We start from the raw sequence: 18,116 nt of genomic DNA, 5'->3' as shown, positions 1-18,116 counted from the left end.
CTGATATAGGCCAATATTTACAGCTGATATAGGCTAATATTTTACAGCTGATATAGGCCTATATTTACAGCTGATATAGGCTAATATTTACAGCTGATATAGGCCAATATTTACAGCTGATATAGGCCTATATTTAAAGCTGATATAGGCTAATATTTACAGCTGATAAAGGCCTATATTTAAAGCTGAAATAGGCCTATATTTACAGCTGATATAGGCCTATATTTACAGCTGATATAGGCCAATATTTACAGCTGATATAGGCCTATATTTAAAGCTGATATAGGCCAATATTTACAACTGAAATAGGCCTATATTTACAGCTGATATAGGCCTATAATTACAGCTGATATAGGCCAATATTTACAGCTGATATAGGCCTATATTTAAAGCTGATATAGGCCAAAATTTACAACTGAAATAGGCCTATATTTACAGCTGATATAGGCCTATATTTACAGCTGATATAGGCCTATATTAAAAGCTGATATAGGCCAATATTTACAGCTGATATAGGCCTATATTAACAGCTGAAATTGGCCAATATTCAAAGCTGATATAGGCCTATATTTAAAGCTGATATAGGCCAAAATTTACAACTGAAATAGGCCTATATTTACAGCTGATATAGGCCTATATTTACAGCTGATATAGGCCTATATTAACAGCTGAAATTGGCCAATATTCAAAGCTGATATAGGCCAATATTTACAGCTGATATATGCCTACATTTACAGATGATACAGGCCAATATTTACAGCTGATATAGGCCTATATTTACAGATAATATAGGCCAATATTAACAGCTGTTATAGGCCAATTTTTACAGCTGATATATGCCAGTATTTAAAGCTGATAGGCCGATATTTACAGCTTATAATACTGATCAATATGTACAGCCAATAGAGCAAATGTCTAAACCTGATAAAAGCTATGTACAGCCAATATAAACCCATTTTTACAGCAAATATAGTTCAAGATTTACATCTGCTGTTATAGGCCAATATTGACAGCAAATAATAACTGATATAGGCAAAAATCTACAGGCAATCTGAGCCCATTTTCACTGCTGCTATGGGCTTATATTTACAGACAATGTTAGCCCTTGTTTATCGATTCATTGGACCAGGACAGTAATGTCAGAGTGTAAAGCCATGGTAGGACCTGCAAAAAGTTATTTCAGTGGCCCAGCCATCTCTGTGGGCGGGGCTTATGTCTGTGGTCTCATGTTTTGTAATGCACATCTAGCATATGGCCAGTCAAAGTTTGATTTTATTTAGAAAGAGGATTTTCGAGTTTAAGCCTTTCCCGACATAAAACCTGGTCTTAGATTTTAGATTCCCTTAGAAGCTCCAGTTAAATTGAGAAAGGGTTTACGGCGTGTATTAAGATAGTCAATATAAAGTCAATATAAAAAAGATTTAAATAAAAGTGAGACAAAGCTGTTCTGAGAATGAGCCTAAGAATGAGCAACCACGTCTGTTTTCAGTGATGGCAGTCAAACTCTCGTTCATACCTTAACCCAGAGAAAACCCTCACAGCAGGAGGTAAAGAGATCTTTAAACACACACTTCCACACTCACACACACACTCACTCACGTTGTAGTTCAAACATGAGTGAGATCAGCTCACAGAGAGAGAGGAGTGACAGAGGATCTCTGTCCTCACTGTCTGGGTCCGTTTCTCTCCCCGTCCTCACCTCCTGAGCGCCGTTGTTCACTCCGACTCTGTTCAAACTTTAAATAAATAAATACCAGACACAAACAGACTCCAGTCTGCGTCTTCCTTCATTTATCCCCCCCTCTGTCCATCCGTCTGCTACCTGATCCTCCCGTCCTCTCTGGGCGTGCTCAGTTCAGATTTGGGGTCGGGGCTTGCGGAGCTCCACACGGTTTGAGGACAGCGCTGCATGACAGGACAGGCGCTGGGCCCCGTGGAGCAGACATCCGAGGCCGACCAGTGGCCCTCCAGCAGATGGTCCAGCCAGCGACGCAGCGGCGCCCCCGTCAGGCCAGCATTGGCTTCTGCCTCCTCCACAGCGCCGAGGCTCACCGGCAGCCGCAGCACCGGGTTCAGGCCGTGGAAACTTTGCTCCATGTAGGAGTTTCTGGCCGGGCCGCCGTGTAACCGCAGAGCATCCTCTGAGGAAGGGAAGGAGGAGAGAATAAGAGTTTAAGATCCTCGTTCCTACTTCTCACATGATCAAATATGTGACCTCTGACCCTGACTTACGGTTTATGATATTTACATGAGTGTTTGCATTCAGTGACTGAAATAAAGTAAGATAACAGTCAATACTGAGCATTATAAATGTATGAAAATGTAAAATGCACATTTGCATGTGTAATTTGAAATACTGAAGACGATGCATGGAGAAAACACTGTTTCAATGTTGCAGATAATTCATAGAAATGTATTTAAAGGATGCTGACAGTGCATGGATAAGAAAAGGACAGAGCTGTGACTTCTTTAAGTAAAGATTCAGACAAAATTCATTCACTTGTGCTGTGTCAGGGAGTTCATAAAGTAGGCTTAATAAAGCAAAGGAGCACGGCAGCAGAGCAGAGACAATACTCCACACAGCAAAAGATATGAGGGAGTTTCTGACCTGCTGAAATAAAATAAGTGCTTATATTCCATGAGGTATTTTGTGCCTTTCTTTTGGAATGGCAGGGGGTCATGCTGGGGTGGCAGGGTACCAAAATGAAGCACCAAAACCTTTGGGTTTTCTTGGCCTCTCCTTGGAAGGTACAGGACGTGTTGGCAACAGGTTTTGGTACTCATCTGTACTTTCAGTTATCTCAAAAATGTTTATTGTCTGACCCTGAATAAGACTGTCATTTACTATAAAATGGAGATTTAACATCTCAGCAGGTTGTCCTAGGTCAGTGATCATCAACTGGTGACCCGGGGGTCAAATCAGGCCCCCACATCTTCCCACCTGGCCCACAGACTATTAACCTTTTGTACTCCAGGTATCTTTTAAAAAAAATCCGAACAGCTATTGAAGGGATATTTCAGTATTTTTGAAGTTGAGTCATATGAGGTACCTAGCAGTAGTAGTGGCATTAGCCTCCAGGGATTTTAGTGAGCATTGCTCCTTTAAGAAGGACTTGCTGGTTGTACCAACCAGGAAGCTAAGCTATACAGAGTAACAGATGGGTACAGTTTCTCCCTGGAATTTAGAGAGTTTTTAGTAAAAATGGGCCACAAAACAATGTTAGCTCAAATGTACGCACTATCAAAAGATTTTAAGGCATATTATTTTTTACCCAGAAAGCCACTGTTTTTTTGTCAAAACTGGTTATGTGCTTCTTGCATTGCAAAATAGTGACAAAAAACAGAGGCTACTTGGGAATTAAACACCTCCAGTTTTTTTGATAATATGTATGTTTGACCCAACATTGTTTTGTGGTCCATTTTTATCAAAAAGACACACTTTTGGGAAGTAACTGTACCCATCTGTTACACTGTAACCTTTAGCCTAGCTTCCTGGCTGGGAGTCCTTACAGGAGCAATGCCACTACTACTGCTACGTACCTCATATGATATAATGACAAAAATACTGAAATACCCCTTAAACCCCCAAAAAGTTGAGATTGAAAAAAACTGTCCAGATTGGTTTAATGTTTGACCCATTTTACAGAAATCCACCTGCCAGCTATTATTAGCAGCTATTTATTAACAAACTTATCAGGTTATTCTTGATTAAAACTGCAGTTTTCTTTCAACTTCATGTGCTTCCTGCCTGAGAATCAAAACCAAAGAGCTGTTTTTTGTATGTTTTTTCACCAGTCATGAGACAGCACATTAGCACTGAACTCAGTGATGGAGAACATAACAGCCCCAGAAATATTCAGCAACTAGAAAAGCACTTAAAGAGCGCAGACCTCTGCCATTAGCTCTATCTTCACCCAATAGTGAAGAATTCTTTAAAAAATTCCTGGATCCGTCCCCATGTGCCCCCCACCACGGCATTCGCCCATTACTCCTTCCCCGGTGTGGTGGAAACACAGTGAGGCAAAGCATTGGCATCGCTACGTGTGGACTGTCATGGTGGAAGCATTGCCTGCCAGTGCCAACAGATGCTCTGACAGTCTCACCCATGGTCTTACTGGACGACTAGAAGTCACGGCAGAGGGTGAATATTCCTCTATTCCTCCCAGCATTGTGAGTATTCTCGCTACAATTCGCTGTCTTTCTCTCTGTTACGCTCCAACTTGTCTCCTCGAACGGGCGTGCATCTTTCAGACTCTACAAACTCCAAAACTTTGAATGGAAACACACCCTCAAATGCTGCTGGGATTGAAGTTAATCATGTCTGCCATCTCCTGGTGTAAAGTGGTAACAGCGCAGACCTCCGCCATTAGCCCTATCTCCTAATAGTAAAGAATCCTTAAAAAAATTTCTGAATCCAGACGGTGATCCGGATCAATCCCAAAATCTAATCAGTTCTTCCTTATGCCATTTCTGACATTTCCTGAAAGTTTCATCAAAACCTGTCCACAACTTTTTGAGTTATGTTGCTAACAAACTAACAAACAAACAAACAAACCCACCTGATAACATAACCTCCTTGGCAGAGGTAAAAATATCTCTATCGCCCCCTTGTGGCTGGCTAAGGTTTATGGACTGATTCCACTTTTAGAGGCAAAAAATTGCAAACATTTGAAGTTAAATAAAAATATTTTTGAAATGTGTTTTGAAAGATGTTAATTAGAACAAAATAAAAGTATATTTTTTGAAAAATATATCAATATTCAATGTGTTTATTTTAGCTTATTTTAAATTTTTGCCCCACAAAGTGGCATTAAGGAAAAAGCTGGTCCTTGTAAAAACGAGGTTGAAGACCTCGAAAAACAGAAAGGCCAAGTTTGTCTGTGGAAATACTGGATCAGATTTAACAAGTATTCTTATCCCAGGCAGACAGAAGTTTTTAACATACATTTAAAAACCACAGCTGGATAACATTCAAGGTTTATTTTCTAAACCAAAGTTCAGGGTAAAATGTGCATCTGATCATGGAGTTTTCTTTCTTATCCTCTCGGTTTGTTTAGAGATCATGATGATGATGATGACAAACTTCAGTCCCCAGATTCAGAGGCATGGACATGGCTGCATGTTAAAACATAATAACACTTTAACCCACACTGTGATCAGATTACATGCTCACTTCTCTTTCTGACTCCAGCCAATAAACCTGACAGTCTATTCATGTATCAGGCTTAACTTAGAGTTCTCTCCATCCACTTCTGCAGAGGTCGAATAAACCAAACAGAAACCCCGGGGACGGGAGGATAATTTGGATAGAGGTGACCCTGAGTGAGCGTGAGTGAGTGACTGGATACTGACACTATAAATACATGGAAGCATGGTGCTGACAGCTGGGACAGAAGGCCTCTGCTCTGTGTAATTTAAGAATCAGATCTGTGATTGACATGTGAACGACAGTAAAGAGTCTACATATGAATACAACAGCTGCTCTGCAAGACTTCCTGAGGGTAAATTTGTTCTAAACAAGCAATATTCAACTATATCTAAGTAAATAAGTAATACTAAAGCCTTATCTGACATATTTCATTACAGTAAAAATACTGTTTCAACTAAATTCCATGACTTATCGATACAAACGGGTTAAAAAGGAATATATCTAGATATAAAAAAAACACAGTTTATTCAGGTTGTGGCAGGCTCAGTCCCAATTTTAACTTTTACTCCTGCTTTGGCATGGACAATCAATCAATTTTATTTTTAAATCATATCTGTGGCAAATCTAGATTTCTGGATTTTCTAAATGTGGAGCATACTGCTATCATGCAAACATCCTGTCCTCATGTAAACATCCTGTCTTCATGCAAACATCCTGTCCTCACGTAAACATACTGTCTTCATGCAAACATCCCGTCCTCATGTAAACATCCCGTCCTCATGTAAACATCCTGTCCTCATGTAAACATCCTGCCTTCATGTAAACATCCTGTCTTCATGCAAACATCCTGTCCTCATGTAAACATCCTGCCTTCATGTAAACATCCTGTCCTCATGTAAACATCCTGCCTTCATGTAAACATCCTGCCTTCATGTAAACATCCCGTCTTCATGTAAACATCCCGTCCTCATGTAAACATCCTGCCCTCATGTAAACATCCTGTCCTCATGTAAACATCCTGCCTTCATGTAAACATCCTGTCTTCATGCAAACATCCTGTCCTCATGTAAACATCCTGCCTTCATGTAAACATCCTGTCTTCATGCAAACATCCTGTCCTCATGTAAACATCCTGCCTTCATGTAAACATCCTGTCCTCATGTAAACATCCTGCCTTCATGTAAACATCCTGTCCTCATGTAAACATCCTGTCTTCATGTAAACATCCTGCCTTCATGTAAACATCCTGTCCTCATGTAAACATCCTGTCTTCATGTAAACATCCTGCCTTCATGTAAACATCTTGTCCTCATGTAAACATCCTGTCTTCGTGTAAACATCCTGCCTTCATGTAAACAAACTGCCTCCATGTAACCTCAGTGGCCTCACCTTGCAGTATAGGTTGCTGTCGGTGGAACTCCAGCGGCACCACGATGAAGCTGGTCTGACCGAGCGGGTTCCAGTGATGCAGCACTCTCAGCGTCCACACACCAGGCCTCAGAGGGAGCGTAAGCGGCGGTCGGTAGTGGGTGACCTCAGCTGAGGCGTCCACCAGGATGTCATAGGTGGCGGCGATGACGTTGGTGGGGTCGATCCACACCACAGTGGCCGTCAGGTTAGTCTGACCACGGCTCCAGCGCTGTACAGCCACTGGCTCATCCTCTGGTCCCACAAGACCCCCCCAGTTCCTGAAGAGACGCTCCTTAGGATCCCAGTCAGTCCCGACCTGAGGGAAAGAAGAGCCAGTAAATACTTGGTGCAAATCAAAGAATATAACTAAGACATGTAGGATTTTAAATATTTGCCAACATTATTCACTAAAAGTAAAAAGAATGTCAGATTTCAGAGGTGCATGCTGGTCTAGCTGATAGAAATGCATTGGTGCTTGTGTGACCTGGACGTGCTGCAGCCTGTTGGTTGGATGGACAGGATTCGCTAGGCTGAAATGGTCTTTAGGGGTCACCCAGGTCTCCAGGGTCTCCAGCTGGGTCGAGGCTCTGTTGGTGGCCATGTGACGCACCAGGTAGCCCTGGAACTGGTCTGAGAGGAAGTAAAGGTGAACCGACACCGGGTGGTTCATGGTGATGTACCTGATGGAGACACAAACACAACAGGATTGGACGATTGGTTCAAGAAAGGAAAACGATGATTGTATATACATCATCAGATGAGAAAGAGAGAAAAAGTTTGGTTTGATTTAAAACAAGAAAAAAGAGAAATGTAAAGAGCATAGTCTTTTAAAGAATAAATGTTGATCATAAGAGAGAAAGGAAATATTGCACATCTTATTTTTCCTCTCATAAACTCTTGATAAATCCTCACAACTTCCCCCTGACAGTCAAATGAAAAATCATGAGCTCTGTAAAACAGTTTAAATTATTTTCTCATAAATAGACGACAAAAGATATAAATTGATTTAAAAGCTTGCCTGATGTTATTCTGAGCTGCAGCGATAAAAAAAGGGCTTAAAATCTTCTACTTTGTCTTAAATCCTGAGGGAATAAGAGGATGACGGTAGATTAAATTAAAGTGGCTTTATTTGATCGTTTTATGTTTCTCTCTATAAACTGAGCAGCGTTTTGTCTGTAAGAATGCTTTTAAAGTAATGCCAATCAATAAATAAAAGTCATGTAAAGTAAGTGGCTGCATAAATATTCACCCCCTCTAGTCAGTTTTTAGTAGAGTCACCTTTCAGCTCTGAGTCTGTGTGGCTAGGTCTCAGTCAGGCTCAAACATCTGGACTTTAATCCTCTCTTGGATGTAAGTTAAAATGAGATTGAATTTCAGGACGTGAGAAACTAGAGTAAAACCCAAAGTGGGCAGAGACTGATGAGAGAGATTGATCTCTCTTCTAAACAATCATGGGGTCAAATATTTTTAGCCACTCTTGCAGCACGGTTCGATGGCTTCACTGACGGACGGGTCTGTCGATCAGTCGACCACTTTTATCTGGAAAAACGCCAAAGCGTTACATGGATTTCTGGGAAATGTGGTTCAGACATTCATGGCCTAATGAGGATGAAGAGTTATGACCTTGATGAAGAACCCCAACTGTAGTTTGTGTTTAGAGCTGACTGTTTCTAACAAGCATGTTAGCACTGAGGACAAAGGTCAAAAGTCTAGTATTTTTATGCTTTTATGGATAAATGCAGCATCTGTGTATAGACCCTGCACTTGGGGTTATAATAAACTAAAGGTAGGGTAATGATTCATTGATCTGCATGGATGCATAGATTGGCTGATCAAAGGTCAAACAAAATCAATGCAAAGCCAAAACGTCAATCTTAATCGCCATCTTTAGGATGCACCTTTATTTTGAAATCTGTTGAATGCATGTTAATCCACCCAGCTGCACGTCCTCGTGAACTTTTAAAGAGCAAACAGGGAGTTTCTATGAGCAGAGATGAAGAGGATGAAGAGGAGAGTCTCTGTTCTGTATTGTAGGAACCGTTGTGGGGTTCCTGATGTGGATAGAAATGTGTCTGACAAGTAGGTGATGTTTTCAAACGCTCCCACATTAGCCTGGCCGTGCTCTGAGATGTTGCTTCACTAAAATCACAAGGTGAAGGAAACAGAGTCGGCCTGTTTTAACTGCCCACCCCCCTCTCTTTCCCCCTTCACAGACTCCCATAACGTCTCCCCTCCTCCTCCTGTCCCAGCCACCCGTCCCCACTAAAACTCCAACAACAAGCACCTCCTTGTACCTTCTGTGGGTCTCCACCCGACACACATTCAGCTGGAAAAATCCCGTCTGAGCGGACACTGTAGGCTGATTGTATCCCGGGACAGGCTGGCGTTATCTTTATATTTAATTTAGACAAATATAGGTGCTGGTTAGTTCAGTGGAAAGAAACAGTTTTATCTAGCAGGGCTCAGACAGTGACTGAGCAGTTTCTCCTAAAATTACAAAACAACAGCTTTACAAACTGAGTACAGGTAAGGACTAATACCTGGTCAACAGGTCTATATTTGACTTTAGAGAGCATGAATTATTTAAAAGGTTATTACACATAATTATAATCTAATTACAGACTTTAAAACACAAAAAAGACAGATTAGTAACACCTTTGTATCACTGGGTTAGTGGTTTTTTAATTCCCATTGTCCCAAATGTTACATGGATTTTTTGCAGATCTTGCAGCTCGCCTTTTAATCATTCAGTACGTTTACATGCACGCTAAATTAGAGCTAAGGTTTGAGTTCTTTGCTGTTTTTCTGTGAGGTAAATTTACCAAATCTATCAGCCACAGTGGTCTATGGATCATTTAAAGCATCAGAACAGAGATGACAACAATATGTCCACCTTAATTAAACAGGGTTAGATTGTTTCGTAGTTAACATGAATGTTCAATTACTAGTTTTAAGAGAAGTTAGCTAACTACTACGTTATGCGGGCTACCTTGCCTCGTTACAAAAGCTAACGAGTATACAGCGTAATTAGTGTGTGATGAAGCACAACTCCATGGAACAGAAAGACGTCTCGCACAGTGCAGGGCTGCACTGTGTGAGACGTCTTTCTGTTCCAAAAAAAGTTATGTGCCTACAGGGACCGATAGTTTTTGAGGCTGTTGTGTGTGTAAATCCCTACGTGATATACCGAGTCGTCAATAACCAATATGCAGCTCATGATGGCTATTGTGCAATAACAACCATTGTGTGGTGCACAAATTCACTAAAACGTGCTAATTTCCTTGTCAGACATTGAAATTATGTGAGGTTTAATTCATCAGTAAACGTGATTTTGCCTCTTACCGGGTGATTCAACCAGGTAGCAGAAGATGTCAGGGAATGAAACATCAGGCTGTTGAGTAGGATCATTCGTCCACTCTTTAATAAGACACGGACAAGAATCTGATCCTATTAGAATAATTTTTTAATGCATCTATCTCTGTCAATTGGCTGTGATGAATCAATGTATGACTTTTTTGCGGTTAGCATATATAGCAGAATTTAAAATCCGTGGGCTGACAGTGCTGCGGGCGAGGGGAAAAGGATTGTTTTCCCCCTCGAAATGCTCCGCCCCCATCTGTGATGCAACGCCGACTGTATCTATCGTATTTCTCCTGAGTGGGCGTGGCTTCAGCTCATTCAACAGACACGCCCACGCTGTCGTGCAGCAGATTTTACTGCCTCAATTTAGAGATGTTTTATCTGACTGAAATTTGATTTAGGGGTTCATAACACAGTGACCTGTCATACAAAAAACCTAAATACAGATTAATTTTCACTTTACAGTGTCTTTTACAATATCGTATCATGATGATATTGACCTGTATTGCCATTTGGATATGATTAGTTGCATTGACGGGTTATCGTCATTCTCATATTTCATAAGAAAAAAGTACCTGGCACCTGAATGATTGCATGATACGTCATGCATAGCATCTCTGCTGCAAAAAAAAAATTTAAAACTGGTATTTTACACAAATTTCAGTCCAAAGAAATATTGCACCTTTTGCGATTTATAAATTCTTGCAGGCCATATTGAGATTTAATGTAATTTTTGATTAATTGCACCTCCATACTTATGATTTACACTCTTATAAAACTGAACTTTTTTATAAGTTAATTTCATCTGCCACCAGTGAAGTAAAAGGTTAATACAGATAACTGGACAAATGTTCAACCTCAGCCCTGATAACCAGCCCGACCAATGATGGGTTGACCCCCAATGGGAACTATGGAGCATGCTCAGAACATCTAGCTGTCTTTTAGGGCTGATTAAGGCGTATGCATGCAAAGATAAACACCATCATCTAATTAAATCTAGTATGATTTAAGGTAGACAAACATGTTTAGATGTCTTTTAAAAGTCCAAAAACTAATGCAGTAATTTTATTTTTTCTAACTGCAGACGTACTGAGTGAGATTTTTCCAGCTTTTTCCACACACCTAATCTCCAAACGAGCCATGAAACCAAGAAGCTGTAAATATCACTAGATATCCTCCCATCATGCTCTGGAACCTCCTCTACAATTAGAACAACCCCTGAGCTCTTATATACCAAATTAGAACCCAGTGAAAGCTTTAAATAACCACAGATATCCATCTCTGACCTGCTGAACTCAGAAAATCTTCCACACCATGGAGACTCTTAATGATGCTCTGGAAACAGTTCAGGAACCTTCTGACTACGCAGTAAACCTGGTCCTCTGGCTGTGCAAAGAACCTCTCCATTCTAGGACTGCTTTGGAGCAAACTGACAGAAATCCTGACCCCAAACCCCCCTCCCCTGATTCCCCGGTTCCTACCTGCAGCTGTTGTCGTTGGGATGTCCCTGCAGAGAGCTGGCGGCGCGGGTCAGCCCCATGCGAGCGAAGGCGTGGTAGTGGCTGAGCGTGGAGTCCGACAGGCTAGCTGGGCCGTCCGTCTCCTGCTCGTAGATGTTCTCCCAGTAGGCCTGGAGCCCCAGGGTACCCGGGGGGTACGTCCCGAACAGGTACGAGTCCAGCTGGTTGATGATGTCCTGACTGACGCTGGCCTCAAACTTCCGGGCAAAGAAGGTGGGTCGGGATGCTTGCTGTGGTCAGAACAGATGGAGACGAGGGAGGAGGATGACTGTGAGACAAACTTCGACTTTTAACACAAAATTAAAGCAAGAATAAAATAGAGGAGACGAGTGTGACTCACAAGAAAGAGGACGATTTCAAGAGTAGGAGAAATTAAAATTAACAGACATGAATCCTAAAGAATACAGCTACCATTTTATTTTTTTATTTATAAATAAAAGAGGAGAATAAACCCTTTGAGTCTGAGTTAGAGAAGCAGAAGTCAGCATAAATGAAATAAAACACTGGAGAAACAAACGGCTCCTCTTTGATAAAGTTGGACATCTCAGAGAGTCTGGGCGTCCCTGTGGGAGGTGGATTTGTACCTGCAGAGTTCATGAAAGCACTTTTTTACTCTGCTGTGTTTACACCCAACATTCCTGTTTGACCACTCATGTTAATCCGATCTGAACCAAAGAAAACAGGAAATGCAGAGGCAGCAGAGCCTGGGTCTGCGTCATTAATGTCTGTGACGTGATGTTCAGGTAAAACACTCTTGAATAACTGCACCTAATGAACATAAATCAGACTCTGCTGCTTTAGGAATCTCACTAGATCACTTAAAGGTCAGCTTTATTAATAACCTGAAACACCAGATCAGCTGTTTCAGATCTACCAGGCATGCAAATGTCGTTTAATTTAAAATCTATTATGTAAAAGACACCTGTGTCTGGAAGGTCTGGTTAATCAGTATCCATGGCTACCATGAAGACAAAAGAACACTCAGAAGGTTACTGAAAAGTCTAAGTCAGATACAAAAACATCTCCAAGTCTCTGAACATCCCCCAGAGTTCAGTTAAATCCATCATGAAGAAATGAAGGAATATGTCACATGTGTAAATCTGCATAGATCAGACCGTCCTCACAAACTGAGCGGGCGTGCAAGAAGGAGACTAGTGAGAGAGGACACCAAGACACCTATGACTACTCTGAAGGAGTTCCAAGCTTCAGCAGCTGAGACGGAGAGACTCTGCAGACAACCGTTGGCCGGGTTCTTCACCAGTCAGAGCTTTATGGGAGAGTGGCAAAGAGGAAGACACTGTTGAAGAAAACTCAGATTCAATCTGGACTAGAGTTCACCAGAAGGCATGAGGGAGACTCCATGGTCAAGAGGAAGAAAGTTTTTTGGTCTGATGAGACCAGAATGGAGCTTTTTGACCATCAGACAAGACGCCAAACACTGACACCACCACAAACACACCATCCAACATCCAAGGAGGTCAATACTTTTCATAGACACTGTATTTCTGCTGGTTCTTGTTCATAAATAAAGTAAAACCAGTGAATCCAAAACCTCTGCTGGCTCAGTGAGGCTGAAAAAGCTCCAACTAGAGAAAAGGCAGCTGTTTGACTCAGATTTGGCTGACCTCCATGGAGAGCAGAGATCCTATCGTAGAGGACCGATTCTCCTCTGATCTTCAACAGAGAAAGCCAAAACGCCTCCTGACCCTCTAACTGGCGGTCTGCTCTGTTGTTTCACTGTGTAAGGACGCGGATTGTTCCAGAAAAAGCTCACAGAAACAGCGCTCCACTAAAGCCTGGTCACTCCTCGTGGTTTTTCTAATGATGAGGTTTCCCGGTGGCTGGAGCCCACCGTGGGCTCTGGTCTGGTTAGGACACGCCCTCCTGATGACATCATCGACCACACCTTTCCTTCTCCGTCAGCCTCAGTGCACGTGCGTGTGTGAAAGCTGACTCAGCCTTTTTCTTGGAAATGTGGACTAGAAATAAAACATGTTTTATGATCTTCTGTTAGAAACATGAAGATTTAAGCAGCCAGGACCATCGCCGTACCAGAGCTTTAAACTTCAGGATGACGGCAGTAAAATCAAACCGATTTGTTTTCACACGTACAGATCATCCTGACAAATCCAGAAACTTTTCGTGGTTGTCTAGAGCAGTGGTTCTCAACCTTGGGGTTGGGATCCCTTTAGGGTTGTGAGACACTGAGAGGGGGCCACCAGATGCCCCCAAAAAAACTAAGAATATTTTTTAAATTACACTGTTGCCATTTTACACCAATTTGACCAAATTCGAATTTTTTTTAATCACTTTTTAACACCAATTTTTGCCAATTTTAGCACATTTTTGCCTTTCAAACCCAATTTTAGGCCAATTGCAAACCCTTTCCACCACTTTTTTCTGCTGTTTTTATCACTTCTAAACCAATTCTTGCCACTTTCTGCTGATTGTTGCCTCATTACTGCCACTATTTACCAGTTTTTACACTCCTTTTTGCCCATTTTAACCAGTTATCCCATTTTTGCCAGTTTATATCAAGTTTTTATCCCAGTCCACCTACTTACCCCAAATTTTTTGCACTTTAAATCCATTTCAGCCACTTTTTAATCCCCTTTTACAACTTTTTGTGCCCAATTTTGCCACTGGGAACCCATTTATCTTCTTTAAAAATCCAATTTAAACACCTTTGCCACCATTTTTTGCCCTAACTCACTATTTAAAGCATTTTTTCACCCATTTTAAATGATTTTGACAAAAGTTATTTTCATTTTAAGAAGGCTATTTACTGCACAACTGAGTAAAGATATTTGTTTATTTGAAAAGGGTGGTTATTTCTTAAGGTTAATTATGAAATAAGGATATCACAGCTTAACTTTACAATGGACCATGGTTTTGCTGACCTCCATAGGCCCCCAGTTTTGCTGGGTCCCAGAAACCTTCCCCTTTATCCCCCCAATTTACAGCCTTGTCTGCACATGCCTATTCTTATATGTTCATGTCTGTGTTTAACCACCTCCAGGTACAGTGGGGGTCTCCAGTCTGTGGCACCTTTATTTTGGGGGTTGCGGGCTGAAAAGGTTGAGAACCACTGGTCTAAAGCAGTGGTTCTCAACCTTAAACTAGGGGCCCATGGAGGTCATTAAAATCATGGTCTGTTGTAAAGTTAAGCTGTGATATCCATATTTCATATTTAACCTGAATAATAACCACTATTACATCACAGCCACAAAAGACTTTTTAAATTCATTTGTTCCATAGTATATAGCCATCTTAAAACTTTAAATCCCTTTAAAATGGGTCAGAAATAACTTAAATGGGTAAAAATGGCAAAGATTTGTGGAAAATTTGGTTAAATTGGATTTTAAAAGTAGTAGAAATGGGGTAGAAGTGGCAAAAATAAGCAAAACATGGACAAAAGTGGCAAAAATAGGCAAAACAAATACTGAAATGTAGATTAAATGGACATAAAAGTGGTGAAAATGGGTTTATAGTGGCAACAGTAGGTAAACAGAGGCAACAATAGGCAGAAAGTGGTAAGAAAAGGTTTAGAAATGGCAAAAATTTGTAGAAAAGAGTGGTGGAAAGGATAGAAACTGACAAAAATGGGTTTTAAGTGGCAAAAATGTCATAAAATTGGTAAAAATTGTTTGGAAAAAGTGATGAAAACAGGTTAAAATTTGGAAAAATTGGTGTAAAGTGGCATAGGTGGGTAAAAAGTTGTAGAAATTCATCAAATTGTGCAAAAAAGATGTAAAGTGGAAATTAACTGTGGCAAAATTTGGTGGGAAAAGTTGGCAAAAATAAATGCTTTCAACTAGTGTTGAGACCGATCTCAAGACCACATTTTGAATGTTTTGGACTTGTCTCTGACTCAAGAGCTTTTTTACTTGGTCTCGTCTTGGTCTTTGACTGGCAAGACTCACGATTTTCCATCAAGACCGATCGAGACCAGCACTGATCTGCTATTCTTAGACTTGCACGCGCTAAAACAACAAATAGCTACACCTGCAAAACCTCAGACATCAGTCCATCTTAGTTCCAGTCAGAAATACCTCTGAGCACTTACTTTAGGCCTCATTCACCTGACTAATCTAGATAAACATCCTGTTTTCAGATATTTGAAATAATTCCAGACCTTTTAAACAAGAAGTCTGTTGAACAGATGTGTTAAGATTTGAGGTTTTTGTATGTTGTGCTTTCAAAGAGTTGCAGACTCTTTGTTTTTATCTGTCAAATTTATTAAAAATGAAACTAAAATTAAAGAGAAAATGCTCTTTGACTGTTCAACCTGGTCATGTTTTTTTTTTTTTTTTTTTTTTGATTGATTTTTAAGGTCTTGGCTCATCTCGGTCTCGACCTCCAAAAGTCTTGGTCTTGGATAGTGTGGTCTTGAGTACAACACTACTTTCAGAATGCTAGCACCAATGCTACTGATCCAACAGGCATCATCAATAAATCACAACTGAGGAGGGCTGTTCTCCAGGTTTATCAGCCAAATCTGTGTACAGGCTTACTTTTGACAGCTTTTTTTAAACATAACTTTGATTTCAGCATAAATTTCATCAAATGTTTTTGTTTGACATTTACCAATATTATGCATCCATTATCATAATTTGTTTTTTTATCATAAAAATATTCGTAGATTTCTTAAGGCATCTGGTGACCCCCTCTCAGAGTCTCGTGACCCCCGAGGGGGTCCTGTCCCCATGTTGAGAACCACTGATCTAGAGCTCCACACACAGCTCTGATTGGCTCAGCCTCTTTGCACAGGAGATAATTGGTGTTCTGCACAATCAAACATGTATATATGAGTATCAGGATGAGCTAAAAGAGCTTGGAAATAAATCTGATATTGTGCATCCTTCCATGACTAAACGGACATTTTCATCCATAACACTTCAGCACAAACCTCCCACACTAACATCAAATCCAGAGGTGCAGATAGAAATAGTATTGTCCTGTATTTTCTGTACATGTGTTCCTGACCTTAAATCAGGTCTCTGAGTTGCCTTTCTCACCGCTGAACCCCGACATTAAGATAATAACAACCTTATAAAACCTCTGCTACAGCTAGCTACAAAGCTCTAAAAATACAGAGGAGTCCAGCTGTTTCCAGGATCAGCTCCTCTTATAGAAACCATCAGAAGCTCGACCACAGGCGCTGTCCTCGGGTCTGTCGTTAGTCAGGGAGCGCCTGATGGAAGGAAAAGCAGCACCGCTAATTTGTGAATATGAAGCTATTCTGGTCTTCAGGGCCTGAGAGAGGAGGAGGGTCAGAGACGATGGTTATATCATCTCAGGATGCAGAGATATTTGTAGATGTGCTCTACTGTAGCCGCTATTAAAGGATGCTGCATCATCCTGTTTGATACAAAGAAATCTAAATACTGATCTCCTAAGCAGGGGTAAAACTGCTCAGTGAAGGTCTGTACTCTAGTGGATCGAAATATCAGCTGGTCTACTCATCCCAAAAGGAGGCGTGCTTTAACTCGTAGACATTACGGCTTTTTTGCCTTCATTTAGAGAGAAGGACAGTGGATAGCGTCAGACACAGAGCTGAAAGATGGAGAGATTTGCAGGAAAGGAGCCACAGCCTGGACTTGAACCCAGGCCGTCTGCATGCATGAGGCAAACCCTAACCACTCGGGCATTTGCCCTCCATTACTGCACTCCTACATCTGAGTTATCGTGGTTTTAAACCACCTAAAGGACGGGTGTACATATAAGAGTCTGTACATCCTGATTCAAAGCTCCTTTCATGTCTTCTTCTCTAATTTTAGAGTCTCTTTGTCTCTCCTACTGTCTAACTTTCCTGTCTGCTGACTTCTCTGTACTCTCACACCCATCATGTTCACGCTGTCTGGTCTGAGGAAGGATCGGATTGACTGAGTAGCGTCACGTTTGTGATTCTGAATGCATTTATTGGTCTGTGACCTCCCTGCCTACTGAAATGTTACTGTAAAGGCAGGGAAAGCTGCCATCTAAATAGATTTACAGTGACAGTATAAAAAGCAGCACTGTTTAAAACAAATGCATGCCAAAGAATGCAGACGTATGAGTGGATGGCTACAGAACCAACATTCAGACCACAATCCAAAATTTGCAAGATGGATCAGATAATAGTCATGGGCTAACTTACTTTACAGTTAATTCAGAAGAGATTCAGACAAATTACAAATGTATTAATAATAAAAAACTGAAATATTACACTGACATCACTCTGTAAATGAAACTCCCATTTCTCTGATTGTTGCTGAGATGTTTCTACACCGTGACTGGAGTCCACCTGTGCTACATTAAAATCATTGGACATGATTTGGAGAGTTAAACACCTCTATAGATATTTCAGTTTTCCAGCTATAGTCCATGATACACAGGTTTACAGATTTACAGGAAAAGTCCCAAAGTTTCTGGGAAGATGCCTAAAGTATACTCCTCAAAAATGAGGAGAAATGATCTTAAATTTCCTTAAAAAGAAAAGCTTTTCAGGGAAGGTTCCACAAAATTTTCAGGTAAATTTCTGAATAATTTAGAAAAAAAAAATCTGCCAGTCCTTTTCTGTTTCCTTTCTGCTCTCAAAAAACTCAAGTACAGAAAAAAAAAACAAATAGAGACTTCGGCCTCTTCTCCCAGCATGTTTGTGACCCACTTGAATCCTATCTGCGACCCACTTTAGG

At 40.8% G+C, this 18,116-nt stretch overlaps 1 protein-coding gene across 1 annotated transcript in view; it reads right to left on the bottom strand.

Annotated features, from left to right (window-relative positions):
- Positions 1 to 835: 835 nt before the first annotated feature.
- LOC121503554 (xylosyltransferase 1-like) overlaps positions 836 to 18,116 on the bottom strand; it is a 48,562-nt gene continuing 31,281 nt past the window's right edge. The window contains exons 8-11 of the mRNA XM_041778019.1: positions 11,401 to 11,669; positions 7,044 to 7,239; positions 6,539 to 6,875; positions 836 to 2,141 (exon numbers count right to left, since the gene is read on the bottom strand). Of these exons, the coding sequence (XP_041633953.1) occupies positions 1,819 to 2,141; positions 6,539 to 6,875; positions 7,044 to 7,239; positions 11,401 to 11,669 (1,125 nt within the window). The 3' untranslated portion in view covers positions 836 to 1,818. The remainder of the gene's footprint in view (positions 2,142 to 6,538; positions 6,876 to 7,043; positions 7,240 to 11,400; positions 11,670 to 18,116) is intronic.

The sequence above is a fragment of the Cheilinus undulatus genome, linkage group 21 (assembly GCF_018320785.1).
Source record: "Cheilinus undulatus linkage group 21, ASM1832078v1, whole genome shotgun sequence".
Classification (NCBI taxonomy): domain Eukaryota; kingdom Metazoa; phylum Chordata; class Actinopteri; order Labriformes; family Labridae; genus Cheilinus; species Cheilinus undulatus.
Note: the sequence above shows the minus strand (reverse complement) of the source record. Positions and strands in the feature narration are given on the sequence as shown.